At 42.6% G+C, this 22,852-nt stretch overlaps 1 protein-coding gene across 1 annotated transcript; it reads right to left on the bottom strand.

Annotated features, from left to right (window-relative positions):
- Positions 1 to 5,127: 5,127 nt before the first annotated feature.
- Positions 5,128 to 17,837, bottom strand: LOC130911323 (ileal sodium/bile acid cotransporter-like). The gene is made up of 6 exons (XM_057829204.1): positions 10,851 to 17,837; positions 9,890 to 10,008; positions 9,620 to 9,708; positions 9,337 to 9,512; positions 9,035 to 9,192; positions 5,128 to 5,681 (listed from the first exon to the last, which is right to left on the bottom strand). Exons 1-6 carry the CDS (start codon positions 11,243 to 11,245, stop codon positions 5,488 to 5,490), a joined length of 1,131 nt encoding a protein of 376 aa, XP_057685187.1. The 5' UTR covers positions 11,246 to 17,837; the 3' UTR covers positions 5,128 to 5,487.
- Between the last annotated feature and the right edge of the window lie 5,015 nt (positions 17,838 to 22,852).

Here is a 22,852-nt window from a genome sequence, read left to right as displayed (position 1 = left end):
AAAGGAAAGGTCAAAGATAAGCAGCCAACTTAGCACAATGTCACTTACAGCTACAAATCAAGTCAGAAACCTTGGCGTAATTATTGACTCAGACCTAAAATTTGATAGCCATCTAAAGTCCGTCACTAAATCCGCTTATTACCACCTAAAAAATATAACCAGAATTAAGGGGCTTCTGACTCAACAAGACATGGAAAAACTTATGCATGCATTCATTTTCAGCAGATTAGACTACTGCAACGGTATATTTACAGGTCTTGATAAAAAATCAGTCAGGAAGCTGCAGCTAGTACAGAATGCTGCAGCCAGAGTCCTCACAAATACAAGGAAGCTGGACCACATTACACCGGTTTTGAAATCGCTACACTGGCTTCCAGTGAGTCAAAGGATAGACTATAAAATACTACTGCTCGTCTACAAAACACTTAATGGCCTTGGACCAAAATACATGCTTGACTTGTTAGATTCCTATGAGACATCTAGACCCCCAAGGTCGTCTGGAACGGGTCTTCTGCATGTTCCAAGAACAAGAACCAAGCAGGGTGAGGCAGCATTTAGTTATTATGCTCCTCACCTCTGGAACAAGTTACCCGAACGTCTGAAGTATGCTCAAACTGTTAGCTCCTTTAAATCAGGGCTAAAAACGCTTTTGTTTGGCACTGCATATCCATAACTGTCTATATATTTCAACCTTCCTGCCTTCTATTCCTCTTGTGCTTATCTCCATTGCTGATTTCAATGATTATTAGTAGTAGTTTTTGCTTTATTTTTATTTTTGTTTTATTTTTATTTATTTATTTTTATTCTGTGATTGAATGCGATCATTTGTCTTGGTTTTTACGTTGTGTTGATTTAAATGTGATTTTTATGGTCTTCATGTGATGTAAAGCACTTTGAATTGCCTTGTGTTGAATTGTGCTATATAAATAAATTTGCCTTGCCTTGCCTTGGAATGGAAAAATAAGACACAAGATGGATATATACATTCAACATACGGTACATAAGGACTATTTGTTTATTATAACAATAAATCTACAAGATGGCATTAACATTATTAACATTCTGTTAAAGCGATCCATGGATAGAAAGACTTGTAGTTCTTAATAGAAAAATGTTGTACAAGTTAGAGAAATTTTATATTAAAACCCCTCTTCATGTTTTCGTTTTAATAAAATTTGTAAAATTTTCAATCAAAAAATAAACTAGTAGCCCGCCATTGTTGATGTCAATAATTAATTACTCAATGCTCATGGATGCCTATAAAATCAGTCGCACCCAAGCGCCAGCAGAGGGCGGCAAACCTCCATAAAACACAACAAGTGAGCGTTTCAATGTGTACTGTCATTTAAAACTCTCTGAGCGGGCCATCTGCGTTAATTGCGTCAAATATTTTAACTAGGGCTGTCAAACGATTAAAATTTTTAATCGAGTTGATTACAGCTTAAAAATTAATTAATCGTAATTAATCGCAATTAAAACCATCTATAAAATATGCCATATTTTTCTGTAAATTATTGTTGGAATGGAAAGATAAGACAAGATGGATATATACATTCAACATACGGTACATAAGGACTGTATTTGTTTATTATAACAATAAATCAACAAGATGGCATTAACATTATTAACATTCTGTTAAAGTGATCCATGGATAAAATGTTATATTAAAACGCCTCTTAATGTTTTCGTTTTAATAAAATTTGTAAAATTTTCAATCAAAAAATAAACTAGTAGCCCTATTCTGTCCTCAATGTGTGTGAGTACACAAATTGACAGAAATCGAACATAAGTTCCAAAAAGAAATCAGACGGTGTGGCAAAGTTGCATGGGCTTTACTGAAGTCATCTCTTTTTGACAGGAGCACGTTTCTTGTATTTTTGTAAAACTGAAAATAACAAGGCAATGTGTCAATAACTTGCATAAATCACAAAATAACATAAAATGTACACACACGTGTCCATTTGAGCAGTAGCACTAGCCAATTAGCTCACAAGCATCTAACAATGTAACTGCATTTCACCATATATGTGAACAAATTCAAATACACATCATCAATAACTATCTAATGCTCATGAATATAAACAAAGGAGGAATATAACTCACAAGCGATGCATGTATTAGACACAAACAGTGTGATGGGGCTATGAGAACTGCCACTGAATACTGGATGCGGACGTTAGCTGGTCTGAATAGCACTGTCTATTAGTGTGAGTTCACGTCGACATATAATCACGTCAGAAAAGCGCGCCGAAACCCAAATAATCCGCTGCACTGAATCGCCAGCAGAGGGCGACATTACGCCACATAACATATGCAAGTCACACCCAAGCGCCAGCAGAGGGCGGAAAAACTCCATAAAACACAATTAACAAGTTGGCCTTTCACTGTACTGACATTTAAATCTGTCTGAGCGGGCATAGTGCGTTAATTGCGTCAAATATTTTAACGGGATTAATTAAAAAAATTAATTAACGCCCGTTAACGCGTTAATTTTGACAGCCCTAATTTTAACGTGATTAATTTAAAAAATTAATTAACGCCCGTTAACGCGATAATTTTGACAGCCCTAATATTTACGTAAAATGAATTATAACTTTTTTTTTTTTTTTTTTTTTTCTTTTGGTCAGCAATAAGCCGCCCCAGCGCCTGCACTTGCTAAAGCTTGTCGAGTTCTTCCCCGGGGACGTGCAGGCCGACCTGGACCGCGCCAAGTTAGAGGATAAAGAGGATGAGGAGATCTTGGCCGAGCTTTCCAGGAAGCTAGCCGGACCCGCCGTCGAATGACGGCTACCTGGCCAGGAAGGTCCAGGCCAAGCAGGAGCTTGCCCAGAAGGAGAACATGGAGATCGCTGTGGAGCTCGAGAGGTGTGACCCGGCCTCCATGATGTTCGACGTCCTGGTGGAGCTGGTGGGCAGAGGAGAGCTGGAGACTGGAGAGCTGGGCTGTCCTCAAGCGGCCATCTCTTTATTATTTATTATTGATTCTGCATGTTTTCCTCAAGAATTAAGTTTCTGATGTTAAATTTGGGGTCCGGTTTGGTGACCTCAGCATTGAATCTCTGCTTTTTGCAGATGATTTAGTGCTGTTGGCTTCATCAAGCCGTGACCTCCAACTCTCACTGGAGCGGTTCGCAGCTGAGTGTGAAGCCGTTGGGATGAAGATCAGCACCTCCAAATCCGAGACCATGGTCCTCAGTCGGAAAAGGGTGGAGTGCCCTCTCCGGGTCGGGGATGAGATCCTGCCCCAAGTGGAGGAGTTCAAGTATCTTGGGGTCTTGTTCACGAGTGACGGTAGGAGGGAGCGGGAGATCCTTAGTGTCTCTGCGTTACTATTTTTTCATTGCCACATAATGTATGTAGAATGAAGAATATTGTAGTCATGTACGAAGAGCATTTTGAATAGAAAATGCTAAAATAAAAGGTTCCCGGTACGTGTTTCCATGACAACCTCTTAGCTATTTCCTGTTTTGGTCTCGTGTCACTTGTTGTGGGACTGAGGCGGGTGGACATTCGCGCCAAGTGTTGAGACGTTGCGAGAGAATGTTTATCTGTGGATATCCATGAATGAAGGTGAGTAATTTTCCTTCATTCTGGAAGCTATCAGCAAAAGGTTGGACCCCCTACATGCGCGGCCGTTTCGTAGCTTTGCCGTAGCAACGACGGGCAGTCATCGCTCCATGTTGACAAGCTTTGTTTACATCATATGCGTGTTGCACATTTATGCCGTGAGGTGATGTGTTCGTTTAGCATCTGTGGGATGTGTTGTAAGTCCGACTGAGTGTAAAGTGCTTAGTTGCCGCCACATTTTGTGGCCAAATTGACCGCGTGTGTGTTGAGAGGAGTACTTCTGGGTTGTTAATGTGCACGGGTGCACGCGCCTCCGCGCTCGCCACCACCTTTGTGTTTATTGCACTGTACAATCCACTTGTGTGTTGTTGATTATTGTGCCGTCAGTTTGCATTGTTTTACATTGGCACTGACATGCTGTTAACCATAACCCGAAATTCAGAAGTTTTGACATTAGGCTTAATCTTAGAGTTAGAGGGGTTTAATTAGTCGGTGGAGTTGATTTCAATAAATTCCAAGCAGTTTGTCTGATATTTGTTAGTTTCAGAGCTCCGGAGTGGCTAAGCTAGTGCGAAATTCAGATATTCCCCTTTAAATTCAATCATCGGAAAGTCAATTACATGTGTTGACATTTTTCTGTTGTCATTCTTATGTTTAGGCGGCAAAGGGAGAAAAATGGTTAAAAAGTAACTGATAGATTACTTTTAAAGTAACTTAGTTACTTTGATCATGAAGTAATCCGTAAAGTAACTAGATTACTTTTTTGAAGCGTAATCAGTAATTAAATTACTTTTTCAAGGAATCTGTGACAACACTGAATATGGTGTAGCAGGCAACTAAGCTTTACATACGTATAGGTTAGTGGACGTGACTTAGTGTGTGTGTGTGGTTTTCTGCATAAAGAAGAAAATGAAGCAAACTACAGCACAGCAATGATAGCAAGGCTAATATATTAACAACTCGCATTAGACACTGAAATGACTTGTTAGCAATTGGCTAATTAGCTTAGCGCGCGAAGCTAACTTGTATCACCAACAACAAGAATAAAGGCTAGACCAGGGTTCACTAAATCCGGACCTCGGAGCCACTTTTCCTGTCGTGTTTTCCATGTATTCCTCCTCCAACACATCTGAATCAAATAATCAGCATCATTATCAGGCTTCCGGAGAGGTTGCTGATGACATAATCATTTGATTCAGTTGTGTTAGGGGAGAGAAACGTAGAAAAAAACGACAGGATAGATGGCATCGAGGTCCAGATTTGGTGAACCCTGTGCTAGACAATACAAGGGACTCACTGCCGCACTCACCTCACCTATCATGTCTATGAGTTTATATTACATTATTATTTATATTAGCACACAGGACTTGACCACTCTTTCAGGACATTTCTATAACAACGCAACCCGAAACTACTGGCGAACAACTGAAACTTTCTCTCTTCTTGGCACTCTAAATTAACTTGCACACATGCAGGCACATAAGAGAGGACCCAAAACGCGGCGGCCCAGTTTGCCTGTCCAAAACACAAATAACACATGAGTCTTTTGTACACCTGGAGTCAGATCTCAATTTATTATCAAATATAAGGTATAAATTAAGTCAAACAACTAAAAACGCAAAGTATATTTGAAGCATGAAAAATGCTGTAATGAACTGTGTGTTTTTTGACTGCTTAGATACATAATGAGCACACGACCACACCACTAGCAAGCTTCTTCTGAGTGTGACAAATGATCCCTCCACAAATAAACGAATATTCACCATTCATTTGGTTCAGAAGTTCTCTCAATAATTTCAAATGTAGTCAAACAGTTGGACACGAGCCTGCAGTGTAGAGTATATCAAAGTTAGGGCCTTTCAGCAGCAGGATTGCCTTGCCTGTGGAGGTCGTTCTGTTCAAAGTCAGCATAGCCCAGTCTCAAAGATGAGTATTCTTTTCAGAGTGATCAGCCTTGCATTTGTTCATATAATCCTCATTCAATTCAAAGGCACTATTTTCCATGTGTTGACGCTTCTCTTTTCCTTGTTCTGTACAGCCATCTTCCAAGGATGGCGATTCGCTGTCTGAATCAGCTGATCCCAGACCACATGACTTTTTGTAGGCTTGATATCCTGTGGAGTAAAAAGCAAGAAATTTGAACGATTCATCATATTCACGTCTTTTCAATATACACTGCTGTCACCGCTGTTTACCAACTATACTTTGAGTTACCACATAATCACTACTGCACAATGTGTACTTGTTAGACGATCAAATGCAGTGGCCCGGCTGGGCACAAGTTCATCCATGTCAGCTGGTTACCGGGAAGTGAATTGACACGCTCGTGATTATTTTAGAAATCATTCAAATTCAAATCTGACACTCCACAGAATTCACAATTTCAATAATGACAAATACAGTTATGCATTGATGTAAAAACAACTGATGTAAAAACAAGCAGAAATGTACTTGAAATGATTTTATAAAGTGGTACTTCGACTTAAGAACGTCTCTACATACAGAATCTTCATGTTAATACACGCCTCAATGGGAAAATATCGCCTCTTGTTCAGAAAGAAATTTCAGGATACAAAAAGCAAAAAATACAGTATGGCTGGTACTCGCAGCTCCCAGAGTCTGCCATTGGCTATTGTCTAGCATTACTGGCATCCAATTGGCTAAGAGCAGTGTTGTCAGTAAGTAACGCATTACTGTAATCCGATTACTTTCTTTCAGTAACGAGCAATTTAACGCATTCATTTTTCTAAATCAGTAATCTGATTAAAGTTACTTTCCTTGATGCCCGTGTGTTACTATTTTCTTATTGCCTCATAATATACTGTATATAGAAAGAAGAATACTATAGTCATGGGAGTGACATTACATGACACATTTTCTAATTGGAGATGGAAAAAAAAACGGGTCACATGTATTACCATGCTATGTGAGCTGTGAGCGCTGGGAGTTTGCGGCCAAAACAACATAGCCTTGCTACCTCGTCAGCAGGCAGGAGATATACTACAAACCGCTGCATTTGCTCACTGGAAACACCAGCCATTACTTCACATTTTTGTCCAGTACAGATGACAAAAATATCTCCGTGCGTTGCGAACTTTGCGCCGCCTCAAAAAGACTGTCGACCCTAAAAGCATCCAATTCAAGCACCACTTGGAATTACAGCACAACGTGGCAGAACTCGAAACAAAGGCAATAGGTAACGAGACAGCCAGTACTTTTTGATAGTGCTCATGCTCAATCCTCGGTTCAAGCTAAGTTGTTTTTGAAGCTTTTGAAAGCTTAGGTTTAAAGAAATTCTAAATATCCATCTTGCCTCCTCAGCTGTAGTTTTGGCTAAGCAAAGCAAACGATCGTCTCTAAGGTGCTATAGTCACATGATCTGTTCGAAAAATAATTTGGACCCATTTTAAAAAACTTTGAAGGATTCATGTTCATTTCGTCCATTTTTGTTGTTTGTTTTATTTCTTTAAAACATTTAAAGACAACATTTTAATGGCTTTAATTAATGGTCTTTGTTTTAAAGGGGAAGTTCAGAATTTTTGACATTAGGTATATCTTTGAGTTAGCCAGGGTTTAATTAGTAGTTGGAGTTGATTTGAACAAATTCTGTGCAGTTTGTCAGATATTTGTTACTTTCAGGGCTCTGTGATTAAAGCCCGTAAAAGAGAAACAGCTTGGTTCGTCATTTCGACTCGAGAGGGAATTACAAGAGTGGCTAAGCTAGCGTGAGTCAATGGTGATTGAAATCAACTCTTTCAACTAATTAAACCCCCGCTAACTCGAATATTAAGCCTTATGTAAAATAATTAAATTGCACGCGATGACATTTTTCTGTTGTCATTTTCATGATGAGGCCGCAAAGGGAGAAAGATTGGTAAAAAGTAACTGACAAATTACTCTTAAAATAACTTAGTTACTTTTATAATATAGTAATCAGTAAAGTAACTAGATTACTTTTTAAGGCGTAATCAGTAATTAAATTACTTTTTCAAGTAATCTATGACAACACTGGCTAAGAGGGACCACTACTGTATGTGCATCCCAGCATCCTCTTCATTTGCCCCTCATGTTCCGACAGCTTTACATGAGTGTATTAACTGTATGTGTATTAAATTTTCTTCCTCTATTCTGTGGTTTTTATATGATGAACAACTCAGATTTTATGTTTATTGTGCAATAATCTAATTGTAACATGTCTTTGTTACATGTTATGATGCATTTTTATGCATTATAACATATTTATGTCTGAATTTTGGGGGGGACTTGGCACGGATTACAGCATTTACATGGAAAACGCCTCTCTACTTGCAGAATTTTCAAATTAAGAAACTACTTCCAGAACCAATTAATTTCATAAGTAGAGGTACCACTGTAGTTGGCTTCATGTGAAATATGTCTGACACGATGTGCATTCTAGCTGTTGACTGATTACGTTGTTTACAGCTCATTCATATTGTAAATGTGCAGAATGTCTAATTTACGCGAGATTATCAATCCAGATAGCTCTAGTTTTCATTGTTTTTGAAAAGATAGGAAAGCTCGGTAGTCTGTCTCAGATGGGGAGATGTGGCCCAGAAAATCATGGGTTTTGAATAAGGATTGCTTGGATGATTGTGGTACAATAAAATTAATCCAATGTACAATTGACCTTTCGCAAACTTCGCCTCCTAAACAACCACCGACCAATCATACATTCTAAAAAACAGTTGTCCAACATGTCTGACAAACTCTCAGATTCCTCATTGTCTAATTAATTGATTAGGTGGTTTTGACATTGTCACCTACCAGAAAACTTTATAGAAGAGAATGAAAAGGCTCAACATTCTGTGGATGTCTAAAGTGGTGACGAGGTCCACCTATGGAATATCTAAATTGGACAGGGGGTACCTCAGGAGTATATTAGTATGAATATGATTCTTTCCCTTCCCAAAGCCAGAAAATACAACTTGATTCCACTGGATTAAGAAGCGTCACTCCCAGCTAAATGTCTCCAAAATAAACAAGCATACAGACGTGTTCTCTTAAGGCAGTGCTTCTCAATTATTTTCTGTTACGCCCCCCCAAGGAAGACGTAAATGTGCAGAGCTTTTGCAAAAGGTCAGTTATTGTGAAGCAATTATGTTGCTATAAAGACCAAATTCAAGATATGTACTGGGCCGGAGACAAGTTAATTTTCATGGTGAAATCAAACATTTTAACATGTAACATCAACTTGAACGGATCTGTTTCAAAGCCTGCATTCAGTAGGTATTCATTTTTCCCCCACTGGCGGGCGGTTGTCCCCTGGTGAAACAGCACTGACTCTGTGGAAATATGGGCTTAGCTTGCAGCAGTGAACGGCGTCTAAAATGACTGTGTGGCTAGGTATAATGAAATGTGTGAAAAATCTTTTATAACCGTCCTGGTGTACACATAGCCTAAGAAAACATAGGAGAGCATCGCAAACTGGTCATCGCTTGTCGCTCACCTCCCACAAACATGACAGCCACCACCAGCTGAAAGATGCTGTAGATAAGAGGGAATGCAAACATGACCTCCAGTTCAGCTGGGTTGAAGGACAGCTGGACAATGGTGCTACACAACTGGGAGTTCTGAAAACCAGTCTCTAAAGCAATTGTTCGACACCTGTGGAGTAGGGGGCGGGAATTAAAAGCACTACTGGTATAACAGATGAGCTAAAGCAAACCAAAGACAAAAAAAAAATCATTAAATTTAGAAAAATATAGTACAGCAGTTGATTTGAAAGCCGATTATGTACCGTCACCTTACCTGTACCATGGTTGACCCACAAAGCGGGCCATAAGGAATCCCAGTCCAAAACCAATAAAAGGGTAAATGGTTCCAATGATCCAAAGAGAGGGAGCAATGGTCCAGGAAGACTGGTAAAGAATTCCACCCACCACTGCAATGATGATAATGAGACCAAATCCTGTAATAGACCCAACCTGGACAGGACATAAAAAAAAAAAAAAAGTACAATAAATAGTATTAGAGTAGAATAGAATAGAGTTTGCAGCTTTATTTTGGTTAGATTGTCAAAGTCAATTCCTACCTTGAGGATCTTTTTAGCCATGTGAGGCCATTTGCGTTTAACATACATTCCCACAGTGATTGGGACAAGGAGGGCCACAAGGGTGATACCTGTTTAAAGCCAAATGATCTGAATTTTGAATTCTCTCAGTTTCTGTGGGACCAAAATATAAGACAGGCCGAACATAGCATAAACAAGTTAAGGAAATCCTAATGAGCTCATTGAGGAAATCTTTCAAATGAAAAATCGATAACGTGCTTAGATATCGATCGACACAAAGTATTTATTTACCAATACTGTCATAAGGGATTTGGATGGTGTCTGCAGAAGTCCAGATGGAGGTGTATATGAGAAGACACAGAGGCATCATTCCCAAAGCCAGAATGGAGGAACAGGCAGTCATACTGATACTGATGATAAATACAGTACATTGTTACATGCTTCTCGGGTGACATTTTAGCCGCTTTCGCACTGTAGGAACTATCTGCAGTTCTGAGAACCTTTTGAGGGACTACAGCCGCTTTCAGACTGTAGGAACCTCATTATTTAGTTCCTGTAACTATAGGCCGCTCCAGTAGTTACAGGAACTATCCTTCGCAAGGCAGTCTTGTTCGCACATGGGTACTGCGCCTGATACTAACTGCTGTGATTATTTTCTCGACACACACACCTCTGGTAAAATAAAACCACAAAAACTAAGCTGAACGGAAAACAACAAAATGGAGACCGTTGAGGACACAGCGGTAACTTATGCTTGTTGGAACAGAATAGTTTCCATCAGCGAGCAAATTCAGCATCTAACGATGAGACTGGAAGAGCACACTGATTTAGTACAAGGTATTTTTTTCCCCTTAGATATATGGCGGCTCCTCAAGACGTGCGTATGGATGGGCTGATTTCAACGAATCACCGAACACCTACATGATAGAGTTCCTACGGCCCCACTGAAAGTCCCTACCTCAAAGTAGGAACTAAAATAGTTCTTGGAACTCGAGTTCCTGGTTCCTAGATGTCCCAACTCGCAAAATGATGTCATCATCCCCCAAAAGGTTCTCGGAACCGCGGATAGTTCCTACAGGGCAAAGTGAAGCACAAAAGGGCTTCTTTCTGGCCCAATAACATGTACAACTGTATTAGTCTATGTTTGTATGCTAATGTCTAGTAAGTAATGTAAATCAAGGTGATAAAGATGATTTCTGCCAACAAACCGTTAACTTGCTCAAATGATCAAACCAACCAGAGAGCCTCCCACCTTAGGTCCATATCTCCATCTAGCCAGTAGCAGATGATATTGGAACCAGAGCCTCCAGGACAGCACCCCATGATGATGATGACAATGGCCTGAACAGGCAACACATTGAAGGCAATGGACAAAGCAAAGGCAGTAAAAGGCATAATGCCAAATTGGCAGAGGAAACCGATGACAATGCCCCAGGGTCTCCTCAGGTGCCCACAAAGCTTTTTAGCATCCACGGTGCAGCCCATGGAAAACATGACCATAGCCAGCATGACAGTGAGCACGGTGCTCAACACTAAACTCAGCGTTGCATTAAAGTCAGTTGTGGGAGCGAGGCAGTCCATACCAGAGCATAACGTGGCCTCAGATGGGCAGGCAGTAAGTCTGGCGGGTTCCTTGAATATAGACATATTGAAAATGAAGTCAATTATCCCTCACCGCCACAGCGTATTGAATGTGAGCCCTCTGCAGCCGGCAATTCATAGTCTTTTAAGATTGGACTGAAAATGTTATCCAATAAGATGATGGTGGCCAAATTGTCCGGCCCACAACGTTCTTTATGGGTTGCTAGCAACTGCCAAATAGTAGTGGGAAGGAAAATGGTGTGGAAAAAATTAACCATTGTTACAGTTTATGGGGTCAGTGTTCAGAGCATGTGCGTATAAGAGTCAGTTTTGAAATGTGATTACACCATCATTCTTTGAAATGCTCTTTGGCCTCTTAAAACTTTATTGACAGTTAAACTCAGGATTACCGTGTCCTCAGAATTTAAGAGATGATGCGGTCTGTTTTGCACATACAAGTATTTTTTAGTAGCCTTGTTAACTGATGTCATTTAAAGTCAATTGCAAGATGCCCTGACACGTAGAGCACATACCTTACTATAAACATGTTGATAATGTGATCATGTTTAAGTATACTATATATGCACTTAAGTACAAAGGGTTCAAACAGTTCGTTGCTATAAATGTAAATAAAGACAGGCCTGTAAGGCAAGTTTTTGGCTACTGAAGTCACGTTGTCATTGGGTACGCAGGTGAGCTGGACCCTATCCAAGCTTAAAGGGTATGTAGCGGCAAAGGGGGTGTGAGACATCAATAGAACCGTTATGTGCCAAGATAACAAATATTGATAAAGTTAACAAAAAAATCAATTACATTAATGAGCAATTATCGAAAATAGATCGAAAATGACGAACATTCCCGAAAGTGTTCCGGAAACAGCCGAATGGGGCGGGGACGTCACGACAAGTGATTGACAGTCGAGGCGGAGCCAGGTGCCATTGTTTTTTAACGACGAGAGAGTAGCGTTGGAGTTTGTTTGACGAAAACATCACAAAAATGGTTCAAAACTGCTGTGCTATGTGGTGTACAAATAGTTATTTATCGGAATATAGTATCCATGAGTTCCCGAACGCGAAAAAAAAAGCTGGACTACGCAGACAATGGGTAAAGTTCGTCCGTGCAAAGAGGGCTAATTTTCTAGACACAGCCTCCGGCACGCTTTTCTGTGGTGCGCATTTTCCACCTGAAAGCTTCTCGAACTATGGACAAGTGAAATCGGATTTTGCTAAAAGATTACTGCTCAAAGGAGATGCGGTGCCGACCATACACGCGCAGCCACCTAAATGTCCCGAGATATCAAGAAAGAGGACGATGACTGGCAAAGGAGGCTAAGGCTAAGCAAAGGAGGGGAGCAGCCAAGCTCGAAATGGCCAGAGTGAGTACTCTTTTATAATAAAAAAATGTCACGCATTGGATACAGGACTGGGCACATGTATAAATTATCGTTCGTAAAATATATAGAACAAATCCTCTGATCCCATTCATATTTGTGTCTGTTGGCAGAGCGAAAAGCTATGATAGCACAATAAATGATAATTATTCAATGCATTCCTTTATTTTGCAGTCATGGTGTATCAGCTTCACAAAAAGAAATGCAAAACAAATCATTGGTGTTTCCCACATGATCTGCTGCCGATGTTTCATCAGTGTCATTGCTCCCCTCAGTGACCCTTTCATTACGCTGCATCGGCGTTCGTTTGGGCTCAAATTGGTAACCTAAAACACCGATTAAAGCTTCGTAACTCTCCTCGTCACCATTAGATGAACATTCGTTACGTCCTTCTACGTCGGATTCGTCGCTGAAACTAGAAACAAAATTGTCTGGCATCATCGCCGCCATTCAGTATTAAAGCACTGAGCCTTTTTCTTGTTGAAGAAACACCCCTCACTGTCAATTCTGAATTCTCTTTTATTGACAACGAGGGGTGTTTCTTCATGAGGGAACCTGGAATATGTGCAGGATGAACACAATGCATCAGCATAAACAGCTCGAAACACCCCTAATTCTCCCCTCACTAGAAGGAATCATAATGATGCAGACAGGCGCTGCCCCCCTAGTGGCCGGTGGCACTCTCTTCACTTGTCGTGACGTCCCGCACACAATCTGCCAGATCTCGGGCGCCGGTCGTTTTAGCTTGACAATCGAGCCAAATTTCTCTCATTTTCTTGTGTGTAATTCCACGAAGTGGCATGATATGAATACAAAAGGCATGCGTTTATGGATAAATGATGGAATATTAACATTTTCCCAGGGCATGACATACCCTTTAATTAAGCTTTATACCAAGCTTTATAGGGCACTCATGGCTGCCATTGATGGCCCAAGATAACCAAACTGTTTTGCCAAGGAACAAATGAACGCTGCCAACCCTCAGTCAAAACGGAATGAGCCGTCAGTGGTACTAAAACATGAGCATTCACTGCCAAACCTTCCGGTCCCAATGAATTGGATGTCTATCGTTGTTAATGGCAGGAAATGAATTAAATACCATAAAATTATAATTGAATAAAGCGACTTTAGTTATTGCGGGCCTAACACTGTGTTTATTCAATTTCATTTTGTTTTTAATAAGCATTTTATCCATTTTTAATTTTTTCTTCATAAAATATTCAAATGAATGATTAATGACATAATGTTTTCTTAAAACTAAACCAGACATCCACATATGTTAAAATCACGTTTTGTGCCATGTAGGCCAATTTTAAATACCAAGTACCAAGTGAGCCCATTATTGTGGCCCAAATGTCATGTCCACACAGGGGAGAAAGATTCGGGACAGTAATGGGGCGGAACGATGCTTTGATCCTGAAAATATAATGCCAACTGTCAAAACCCCATGTTAAAGCAACACTAAGGAACAGTTTTGGTCGGTTTTAGCGGCGCAGGTGGACAAAAGTGGGAGTGTTTTGCCTTAAAGTGCCTGTGACACCATTAAAAAAAAAAAAATCTTATATAGCATTATTATTGAAGGAAAATCATATTTTGAGACGATTCGTCTATATACAACATTTTGGCTAATTGCAGATGACGAGAAGTGAGTCTTTTAATCTGCAGTTTAGCCCCACCTATTATTAGAGCAATCTGGCGCTACCATCTGGGTGATGATGTCGGCGTAGTTGTGATTTTAGAATTCAGCCCAATAGAGGAGGAAGTGTTTTTCAGCAATTCTGGTTAAAGTGTGGATCTTTCATGTGATATTGTCGATCCAGAGGAAGCAGGTGGCATACAGCCATAGTCGTATTTGGAAGAGGAGGAAGATTCTGAACGACAACAAACAAAAGGCTGATGACTAGCGCATATTGTTAAATGTCATCATTGTTTTTTCTCTCTACTCCAATATTCTTACAGGATATTCTTTGTATATACTCAATTTCCCCTGATAGATACATCTTCTCCCAATTGCTAAATATAATGGATGGTCATGACAAATAATGGTGCTAAATGGAAAATGAAATATTAAAAATGCATTTATTCAGTATGACAGGGCTAAATTACTGCATTATGGTCAAAATGGCCGACTTCTTAAACCTCCCGAACGGTATTTTGCGGCCCCGGCAGGAGTGCTCATCGCGGGGGACGCAGCTGGGGTGGTCAAAAACGGCAGCATTGGAGTATGTGGCTGCCCAAGCCGAGGATAGTGCTCTCTCGGCGGGCCCACAAAGAGAGCCGGGAGAGGCGGAAGTCTCTACACCAGGGGTCTCAAACCGATTCCACAAAGGGCCGCAGTGGGTCCTGGTCTTTGTTCCAACAGATCCAAAACAGACAGTTCAACCAATGAGGTTTCTGCTAAAGTAAGCAGCACCTGACTGCAATTAACTGATTACACTTGTTAGACACCAGATTGGTGAAAAGGGATTGTTCTCGTTTGGTTGGAATGAAATCCAGTACCCACTGCGGCCCTTTGAGGACCGGTTTGAGACCACTGCTCTACACAATCGAGAGCCGCAGACGAGAGCACGTGGCTGTCCGAGCACGGGCGCTCATCGGCTCGCGACCGTGGTGTCCAACAAGCCGCCGGTGGTCGGCCGAGGAAGGCGGCCACTTACGCCTTTTCGGTGGACAGGGAGCATCGTCACACACAGTCACTTCCTCATCCGTCAATGGTCCCTCGATTGTCGGACTTGTTTTGCCCATTCTTCGCGGTGAACAGCATCTGTTTGAAACCCAAAAAGGCTCACACGCTTCTCCCTGGTGCAGCAACAAAAGCCACATTGGACTGATGTGATGCGAAAAATAAACAAATTAATCCGCAAAATCAGCTGAATCCACATTCCTTCTGCACACTATAGTAATGGCTGTATAGTGAAGATGATCTCTACTGCTGACGTCACATTCGCCTTCTTCCTCAATCCAGACTCTGGCCGGATGTGACTCATTTTCATGGCGCGGGATTAAAAAAAATTGCATAATATATCGATTGCTTCCACACACATCCGAGCGGTCCTTTTCATATGTAATGTACATTCTATGTTCTTAAATAGTTAAAATTGAAGGTTTGCATTTAGATTTGAGGAAATGAGATGGAGCTTTAAATGGAAGTTTGCAAGGTATTGAAAAAATACTATTTTGAATGAAAATCAGTTTCTCATTTCTGCCTTGTGTCAGCTAGCTTGAGCTAGTCCAGAACGCAGCAGCAAGAATTTTAACAGGAACTAATATTTCTTTATTTAAGGATCCCCACTAGTCTCTACCAAAGTAGAGACTATTCTTCCTGGGGTCCATTCACAGTAATTTTACAATATATACAAAACAATTAATAGCATAAAGCAGGTTTACATTTCTACAGTGTGGAAAAAAATCAAATAAAACAACTACATATATTTACAAGGGCTAAATAAGCATCACTTCCTTACAAATTATAGATTTTTAGGACTTGTTTTAAAAGAAATGTGATTGCTTGTTGTAAGCATTTTAGGAGGCAGTAAATTCCAGCATGAAACAGCTCGATAAATAAATGTTCTTTTAAGTGCATTTGTTTTTGGCAGTGGCAAAATAAACGTGGCACTCGAAGCACGTCTCATGTTAAACCCATGTCTGTTACAGGTGGTCTGAAGTTTAGAAAACAGGCTAAAAGGTTTGTGTGGGATCCAGATTTTGTGCAAAGAAAGCACAGTACTACAGTGGGGAGAACAAGTCAATGAGGAAACCCATTGGCAGTGTATCTATACAAATAAAATTGAATTGTTTCAGTGTAATGCAGTGGCCTAATGCATGTGTAAAACATGTTGTGTTTGATTGTGTGTTATATATGCATAACTGCGCCAAAAGCAGTTTTTGCATTTCGGTTGTTTTCCGGCCATGATCCAGCTCACAGCTCAACTGACCAACCTGGCGGGTGGACTTCAGCCCGTCACTTCGCCTCCTGAGGCACCTGCTGCCCCCTCACCAGCTTTTTCCAGTCACTCTGGGGGATGTCCTCGGTTGGCGCCACCGGAGGTTTCTCTGGAGAAGCTGGTACCAGTCAGATGGTAATTACTGACTATATGCTACATTTTGACTGTTCTCCGGGCAAGTTCAGCTCGGACCGAGCGAAGATCGCGTACACGGTCACTCATATGACTGACCGGGCTTGGGCGATGACTGAGTGGGAGCACGACTCCCCAATTTGTTACTCGTTCACCGCTTTCAGAGAAGCCGTAATCAGGACATTCAAACCCCGTCTGCACCGAACGGAAGCGAGCACGGAAACTGGGAAATCTGCTGCAAGGCAACCGCTTCGTCAGCGAGTACGCTACCCACTTCCGTACCCTGGCTGCAGGAAACGGATGGGGGCACACGGCGCTCTCGACACCTTCCTGAACGGACTTTCCGTTCCCATCCGGAAGCGACACGTTCCCCTCGATCTACCCGATGACCTTGATTCCCTCCTTGCCTTAGCCATTTGGACAGGCCATCGGCTGCAGGAGCATCGGAGGGACCAACCAAACCGTACTGAGAGGCCTCCACCCCGGGCTTCTGAACGTTCCGAGGGGCACCACCATTCTTTGCATCATACCCCACCGCAACCAGTAGACGCCGAGCCCATGTAGCTAGGGCGGACCGGTCACTCCAGAGAGGAGCGCAAGCACCGCCAACTGGAGGGAAATGGCTACTACTGCGGGGCCTAATGACACCAGGTGGCAGCCTGTCCCTATTGCTGTGACGGACCCAAAGAACCACAACGTACTTCGGTGAGTACACCACGCTCAATCACCCCTATCCAGGTAACGCACAAGGCTAGGACCCACACACTTATAGAATCAGGAGGAGATGAAAGCCTGATGCCTTGGGGAGGGATGTAAACTTTTGGGACTGCTGGCCGTGCCTCTCGGGCGACCTCTGGTGGCCAGTTCCAATGACGGCATCAGACTATTCACGATAACCCATACTACCGAATCAGTGGGTGTGGTGAAACAAGGACACACAGAGCCTGAGTTTTCACCTGTTCTCAGCATCAACTCAGACTGAGGTGCTTGGGTTCTCCTGGTTGTGCAAACACAGAATATTGAATGCAGCATTGGAACAATTGTGGAAAGGGGTAGTGATTGTGCAAGGAAATGTGGGGAGGTGTGTAATATGGGGGATAAGAAGGTTGATGTTATAAAATGTCTCTTTCTGCCACCTCAGGACTGGAGATCAACCTGAGCGCGGTCTCCGCTTGTTACCACCACCGAAGCCAGGTCTTCTGCAGGACCAGTGCCATGTACTTACCTTCTAACCCAGGGGTCCCCATCTGCCGGGCCGCGGACCGGTACCGGTCCGTGGCGCATTTGCTACCGGGCCGCACAGAAATAATAATTTAATAACGACCGCATTCTGGCCGAATTAACCCTGTGCCCCTGTTAAACACATCAATATCCCTGTCTACTCTAGATATAATACTATGGGATAGATTAGGATGTCGTCATAGAAATCCATTGATTGGACCACTAGCAGTACATCTTGTTTGTGTATATAATATATCTATGTGCGCTTGTCCTCGATAATAACGTATTACTAGGCCGCGGGCGCAGCACATTTGTTCCCGGAAATAATTAGCCCCACACAAGCAAAGATGACTGGAAAACAGACGTCTTTGGAGATATTTTTCTGCGAAAAGGGCACCTGACGAGCCTACAACCTCGAAGACATACGAACTGCGAAGGAGAGGATTTGTGACCCGTTTGTGAATAAACCGAGTGATTGGAGCATGTCTGTGCAGCAGGAGGATCAACTTGTAGAGATCGTAAATGACGGCGAGTTGGCGACCTTTAAACGTACATTTGAGACAACAACTCTACCGAGGTTCTGGATTAAAGTCATTCTGGAATATCCGGACATCGCTACGAGAGCACTTTGCTATAATTTCCAACATTGTATCTTTGTGAAGCGGGCTTCTTAATGCTTAACGACAAGGCGAAGTCGTTAATGGTGAGAGCGGTGTGCAGCTAACATGGCAGGATGTATCTGTGGAGAACTTTTCTACAAGTCCTTCCATGATCAAATGTAAGTTAATATTCCTTTCTTTCAAGAAAGTTTGTAGTGTTTACTTTGGAATCGCTGCATTTGCGCATTTTGCTTTATGCAAAATTTGCATTATGTTTAACGTTATGCGCATGCGCAGAACCGCATCGTTGCAATTTTTGATGGGTTGCAAAATTTCTCAGAACGCCGGTCCGTGGTGCAAAAAAGGTTGGGGACCCCTGTTCTAACCGACGCAATTATTGCGCCATCAACCTCATTCCCAGGGGACGGCTCTATTCGATCTCTGGTCCCGAGAGACAAGCCATGAAGGACTACATCCATTCCTTGTTGAAGGCGGGTTTAATCCGCCCTGCTTCCTCTGCCACTGGGTCGGGCTTTTTCTTCGTGGGGAAGGACAGAGGCCTGTGTCCATGCGCCAGCGCCAGCTAAACGATATCACGATTAACACTAGAAGTACCATGGGTGTCCCATGTAAATGGAGCCATTACTTGTGCACCACCGGCCGCATCCCATTTCTATTTTTCTTCCCCCACGCCTTGGCCCTTCAAACAAAGCAATAAGGAGTAGGGCTTGAAACGTCAGCCCTACGAATTGGGACACCTCTTTACACTCACGTACGTCATAAGTCCGTTCGGCCAGTTATTACGTAACCAAAAAGCGACGATAAAAAGTGCACTTGTGCGTTTAGCAAAACTGAAAAACAAAACAAACCTTACAAATGAAGAAACACAGTGAATAATAAACTAACATTACAATTAGTGGTGTTGATTTTTTATTTATTACACCCCTAATTAGTGCACTCTTTATTGTGTTTAATCTTTTTTAACTATTACTTTTCTGACTGAAGAAAACACATTGAGAGTAGATAATACTGGTCATCAGCTGTTAGAATATTATTCGGATGTATCAAGCTTGTTTCATTTAATTTAAGCAAAGCAAACAAAACAAACACTTGCAACTAACGGAAGGGTCCACAACACATGGACATACTACCTGAATGATAGTTTGTTTCTGAACCAAGAGTGGTATTTACTAATCTTGCATAGTTTTTTCCAGCAATTTCATGTGAGATGCTTTTCTTTTTACCACTGTTGCTTGGTGTGCTTAGTTGTAGTATTTCTAAATATCTATGCATATCAATGTATATCCACAGCAAATTGTTAATTGATCTTTTCAAAAATGTTTTTAACACGTATAGGGTATTCAAACAAATACATTCGAATAAATTAACATTATTAAAATACTATTATTAAAATATCCTCAGAAGTTTAGCAGTTTAGTGTCAAGTAATAAGTGTCTCAAAGTAGCCTTACTGAGGAAGGTTTGCCCAACCCCCTCCTGAGCTAACGGCTGAATATGCAAGTAAAGAGAAAGTAGCTTGACTTAGGAAGGGCCAAACCAGTCCGGCAGGTTTGCAAGGAAGGTTTCGCCCAACCCCCTCCTGAGCTAATGGCTGAATATGCAAGTAAAGAGAAAGTAGCTTGACTTAGGATGGGCCAAACCAGTCAGGCAGGTTTGCAAGGAAGTTTTTTTCAGTAGTGGGTAATCTAATGAATTACTTTTCTCATCTTGGCAACGCCGTTACCGTTACTGAGGATGGAAAGGCATGCGTTACTATGTGTTATTATATTGGTCGAAAAGTCTGAGGGAGACGGACTCACCAAGACGACAGCGCAGAGCAGGAGTGGGGAGGAGGCAAGAAAGTTGTGACGCCGAGCAAACGCGATGCTAGGTAGCTCCAATAATACATGTTGTAGCCGATAGCCTACAAACGACGCCCGCATGTTATGGTAGATATGGTAGACATGATAAATATCACATATACTGTATATTGATATAACGAGATGCAAAATGACAGACACGGCACTAGATGCATTAGTAAACAGCCGCCATCTTAAAGCAGTAGACTTTTTAGGACAGCTCTGTTGTAGAGAACCTTCCTAGCGAACCTAAGTAACTTTTTATCTAAAATACTTCTAAATCGGCAAAATCTTGACTTGAATCTATCTTTAAATGATGAAACAGTTTTAAAACTTTCATATGTCGAAAGTAGAGAGAAGGGAACTAATGCAATAATGGGAGCAATTTTAATAACTTGTAAGCAGGAATTGTGCATTATTATTATAATTTCATTATTGGTGTTTTGGCTCATTTCCAATTTATTCTATTTATATAGGCTATCATTTATTTTATTATGCATTAATATTTTCGAATGTGATGCTTTGTTCATTCATATTTAATATTTTATGTTGTATAATTTTTGTTCCTAGTTGAATATTAGTTCCCCCTAGGTTGTGCTGTTAGAGGACGTGTTTAAGTGTAACACGAGAGTTCCTGGCGCCGCGCTGCGAGAATAAAGACGCAGAGTTAAGACTGTCCTGCCGTGTCGGTCATTATTTTAGTAGAGAAGACTGAGTAAAGGCACCACAACAATTAAACTGTAACCCGATTGAACCACAGCCTCACAGCAACGGAAAGTAAGGGTTACAAACTTTTAACAGTTGATTCAGGGTAAAGGGTAAATTAGGGTAAAGAATTGGGCTCGGGCCAATTGTACCAAAAACCTTCACAAAAAACTTCACATAGTGTGGCCAATGTTTTTTTTTTTTTTTTTTGAGGAAAAAAAAAAAAGTAATTATCACCAATTACTTTGCCAAGTAAATAATTACTCTTACATTCAGGTAATTGAGTTACTAACGCAATTACTTTTTGGGAGAAGTAATTTGTAACTATAATTAATTACTTTTTTTCAGTAAGGTTAACAACACTGGTAACAACTGGCGGAACGGACTTATGACGTTCGTGAGTGTAAAGAGGTGTCCCAATTCGTAGGGCTGACGTTTCAAGCCCTACTCCTTATTCCTTCGTTTGAAGGGCCAAGTGGTGGGGGAAGAAAAATAGAAATGGGATGCGGCCGGTAATGCGTAAGTAATGGCCCCATTTACAAAACAGAGGCTAGGCTCGGCTTGGGGCGGATCCCAGGGTGTCCCAAAATGGGACACCCAGGGAGGGGGTCAGCGCAGTCCATCCCTGCTCCCGCAGCCCAGCAAAGGAGCCATCGTCACCCCGCCCCGGGATCCAGGGTGGTACCCCGGGATCCAGGGTGGTCCCCCAGGCCACCCGCGCACATCAACCAGCCTTAAGGGATGGGAAGAGGGGATGCACCACCAACCCTGGTGCGCTAAAAAAGGTGCAGGAATGGCGAGGCCTGCCGTGAGGAGGTGACCGTGAGCAGCCCCCCCCCGCAACAGGCCTCGTCCATCCCACAACCTAGGTGTGTGATGCATTAAAATCAGGGAGAAGCCGACTGGGACTGTATGGCCCCGTCCCGACTCTCCCCGGAGGAATAGATGAGAATGTAGGTGCCAGGGTGAAAGATATTTACAGTGTAAAGTGAGGACTGCGTGAATTAAGAGGCAGGCTCCTGCAGGCGTGGCCCCGTCCACCAGAACCACCAGCCGCAGGGCGGGAGAAGCGCCAGGGCCCCGATCAATCCCCGCCCCAGACCACCCGCCGCTCGAGCACCCACCCCGTACAGCTGAACAGGCGCTACGCCAAGCACTGGAGACCAGGGGATGTCCACCCGACTGGCAAGGGACAACAAGCCCCACCAAAGGCCCTGCGGGCCCCAAGAGGCCCTGCCGACGACCCCGCCAGCAGGAGGGCAGCGGCAGCCGCCGCGGCCCGGAAAGGCGGACAGGGCCGGTGACAGACCAAGGGCACGGAGGTGCGACCACCCCAACCCACCCTCGGGCCAGGAGGGGTGCGCGGAATGACACCAGGGAGCACCTCCCTGGTACCCGGTTCAAGGAGACGCGGCTCCGGTTGGGCCGACCCGGGAGGGAACTGTGGCCGCCGTATACACCACCAAACCCAGACCGGCCGGCCAGGCAAGGGCTGTGGCAGCCGCGCGGCACCCCCACCCGCCCGCGAGACCGCCGCGCACCCGACGGGACCCACGCACGACCAGATGCAACCAGACAAGCCCAAGCCGAAAACCCCGGGGACAGGACCGGCGACGGGGCAGCACAGGGCAGGACGCCAACAAACTCCACCCAACACCTGTGAAGCTGACAGAAAAGGTTTATCAAACACCCTTAGATGTATGCCGAGGTCCAGTGAAGTGTCTTATTTGAACATAGTTCCTTGATTCCTCTGAATCTGGTAATTTATATATCACGGTCACCCCCCCCAAGAAATGCATACATTCCCCAGCAACCGGCAACCGA

Source organism: Corythoichthys intestinalis, unplaced genomic scaffold (assembly GCF_030265065.1).
Source record: "Corythoichthys intestinalis isolate RoL2023-P3 unplaced genomic scaffold, ASM3026506v1 HiC_scaffold_27, whole genome shotgun sequence".
In the NCBI taxonomy this organism is placed as follows: Eukaryota; Metazoa; Chordata; class Actinopteri; order Syngnathiformes; family Syngnathidae; genus Corythoichthys; species Corythoichthys intestinalis.
This window is presented reverse-complemented; position numbering and strand designations above follow the sequence as displayed.

What these genes read in the sequence shown, in the direction of transcription:
- LOC130911323 (XM_057829204.1), bottom strand. Translation starts at nt 11,245, where the DNA reads ATGTCTATATTCAAGGAACCCGCCAGACTTACTGCCTGCCCATCTGAG. An exon ending in AATCCCTTATGACAGTATTG is followed by an intron (nt 9,709 to 9,889) that starts GTAAATAAATAC and finishes GGCTTTAAACAG; the next exon opens with GTATCACCCTTGTGGCCCTC. An exon ending in TGGCTAAAAAGATCCTCAAG is followed by an intron (nt 9,513 to 9,619) that starts GTAGGAATTGAC and finishes TGTCCTGTCCAG; the next exon opens with GTTGGGTCTATTACAGGATT.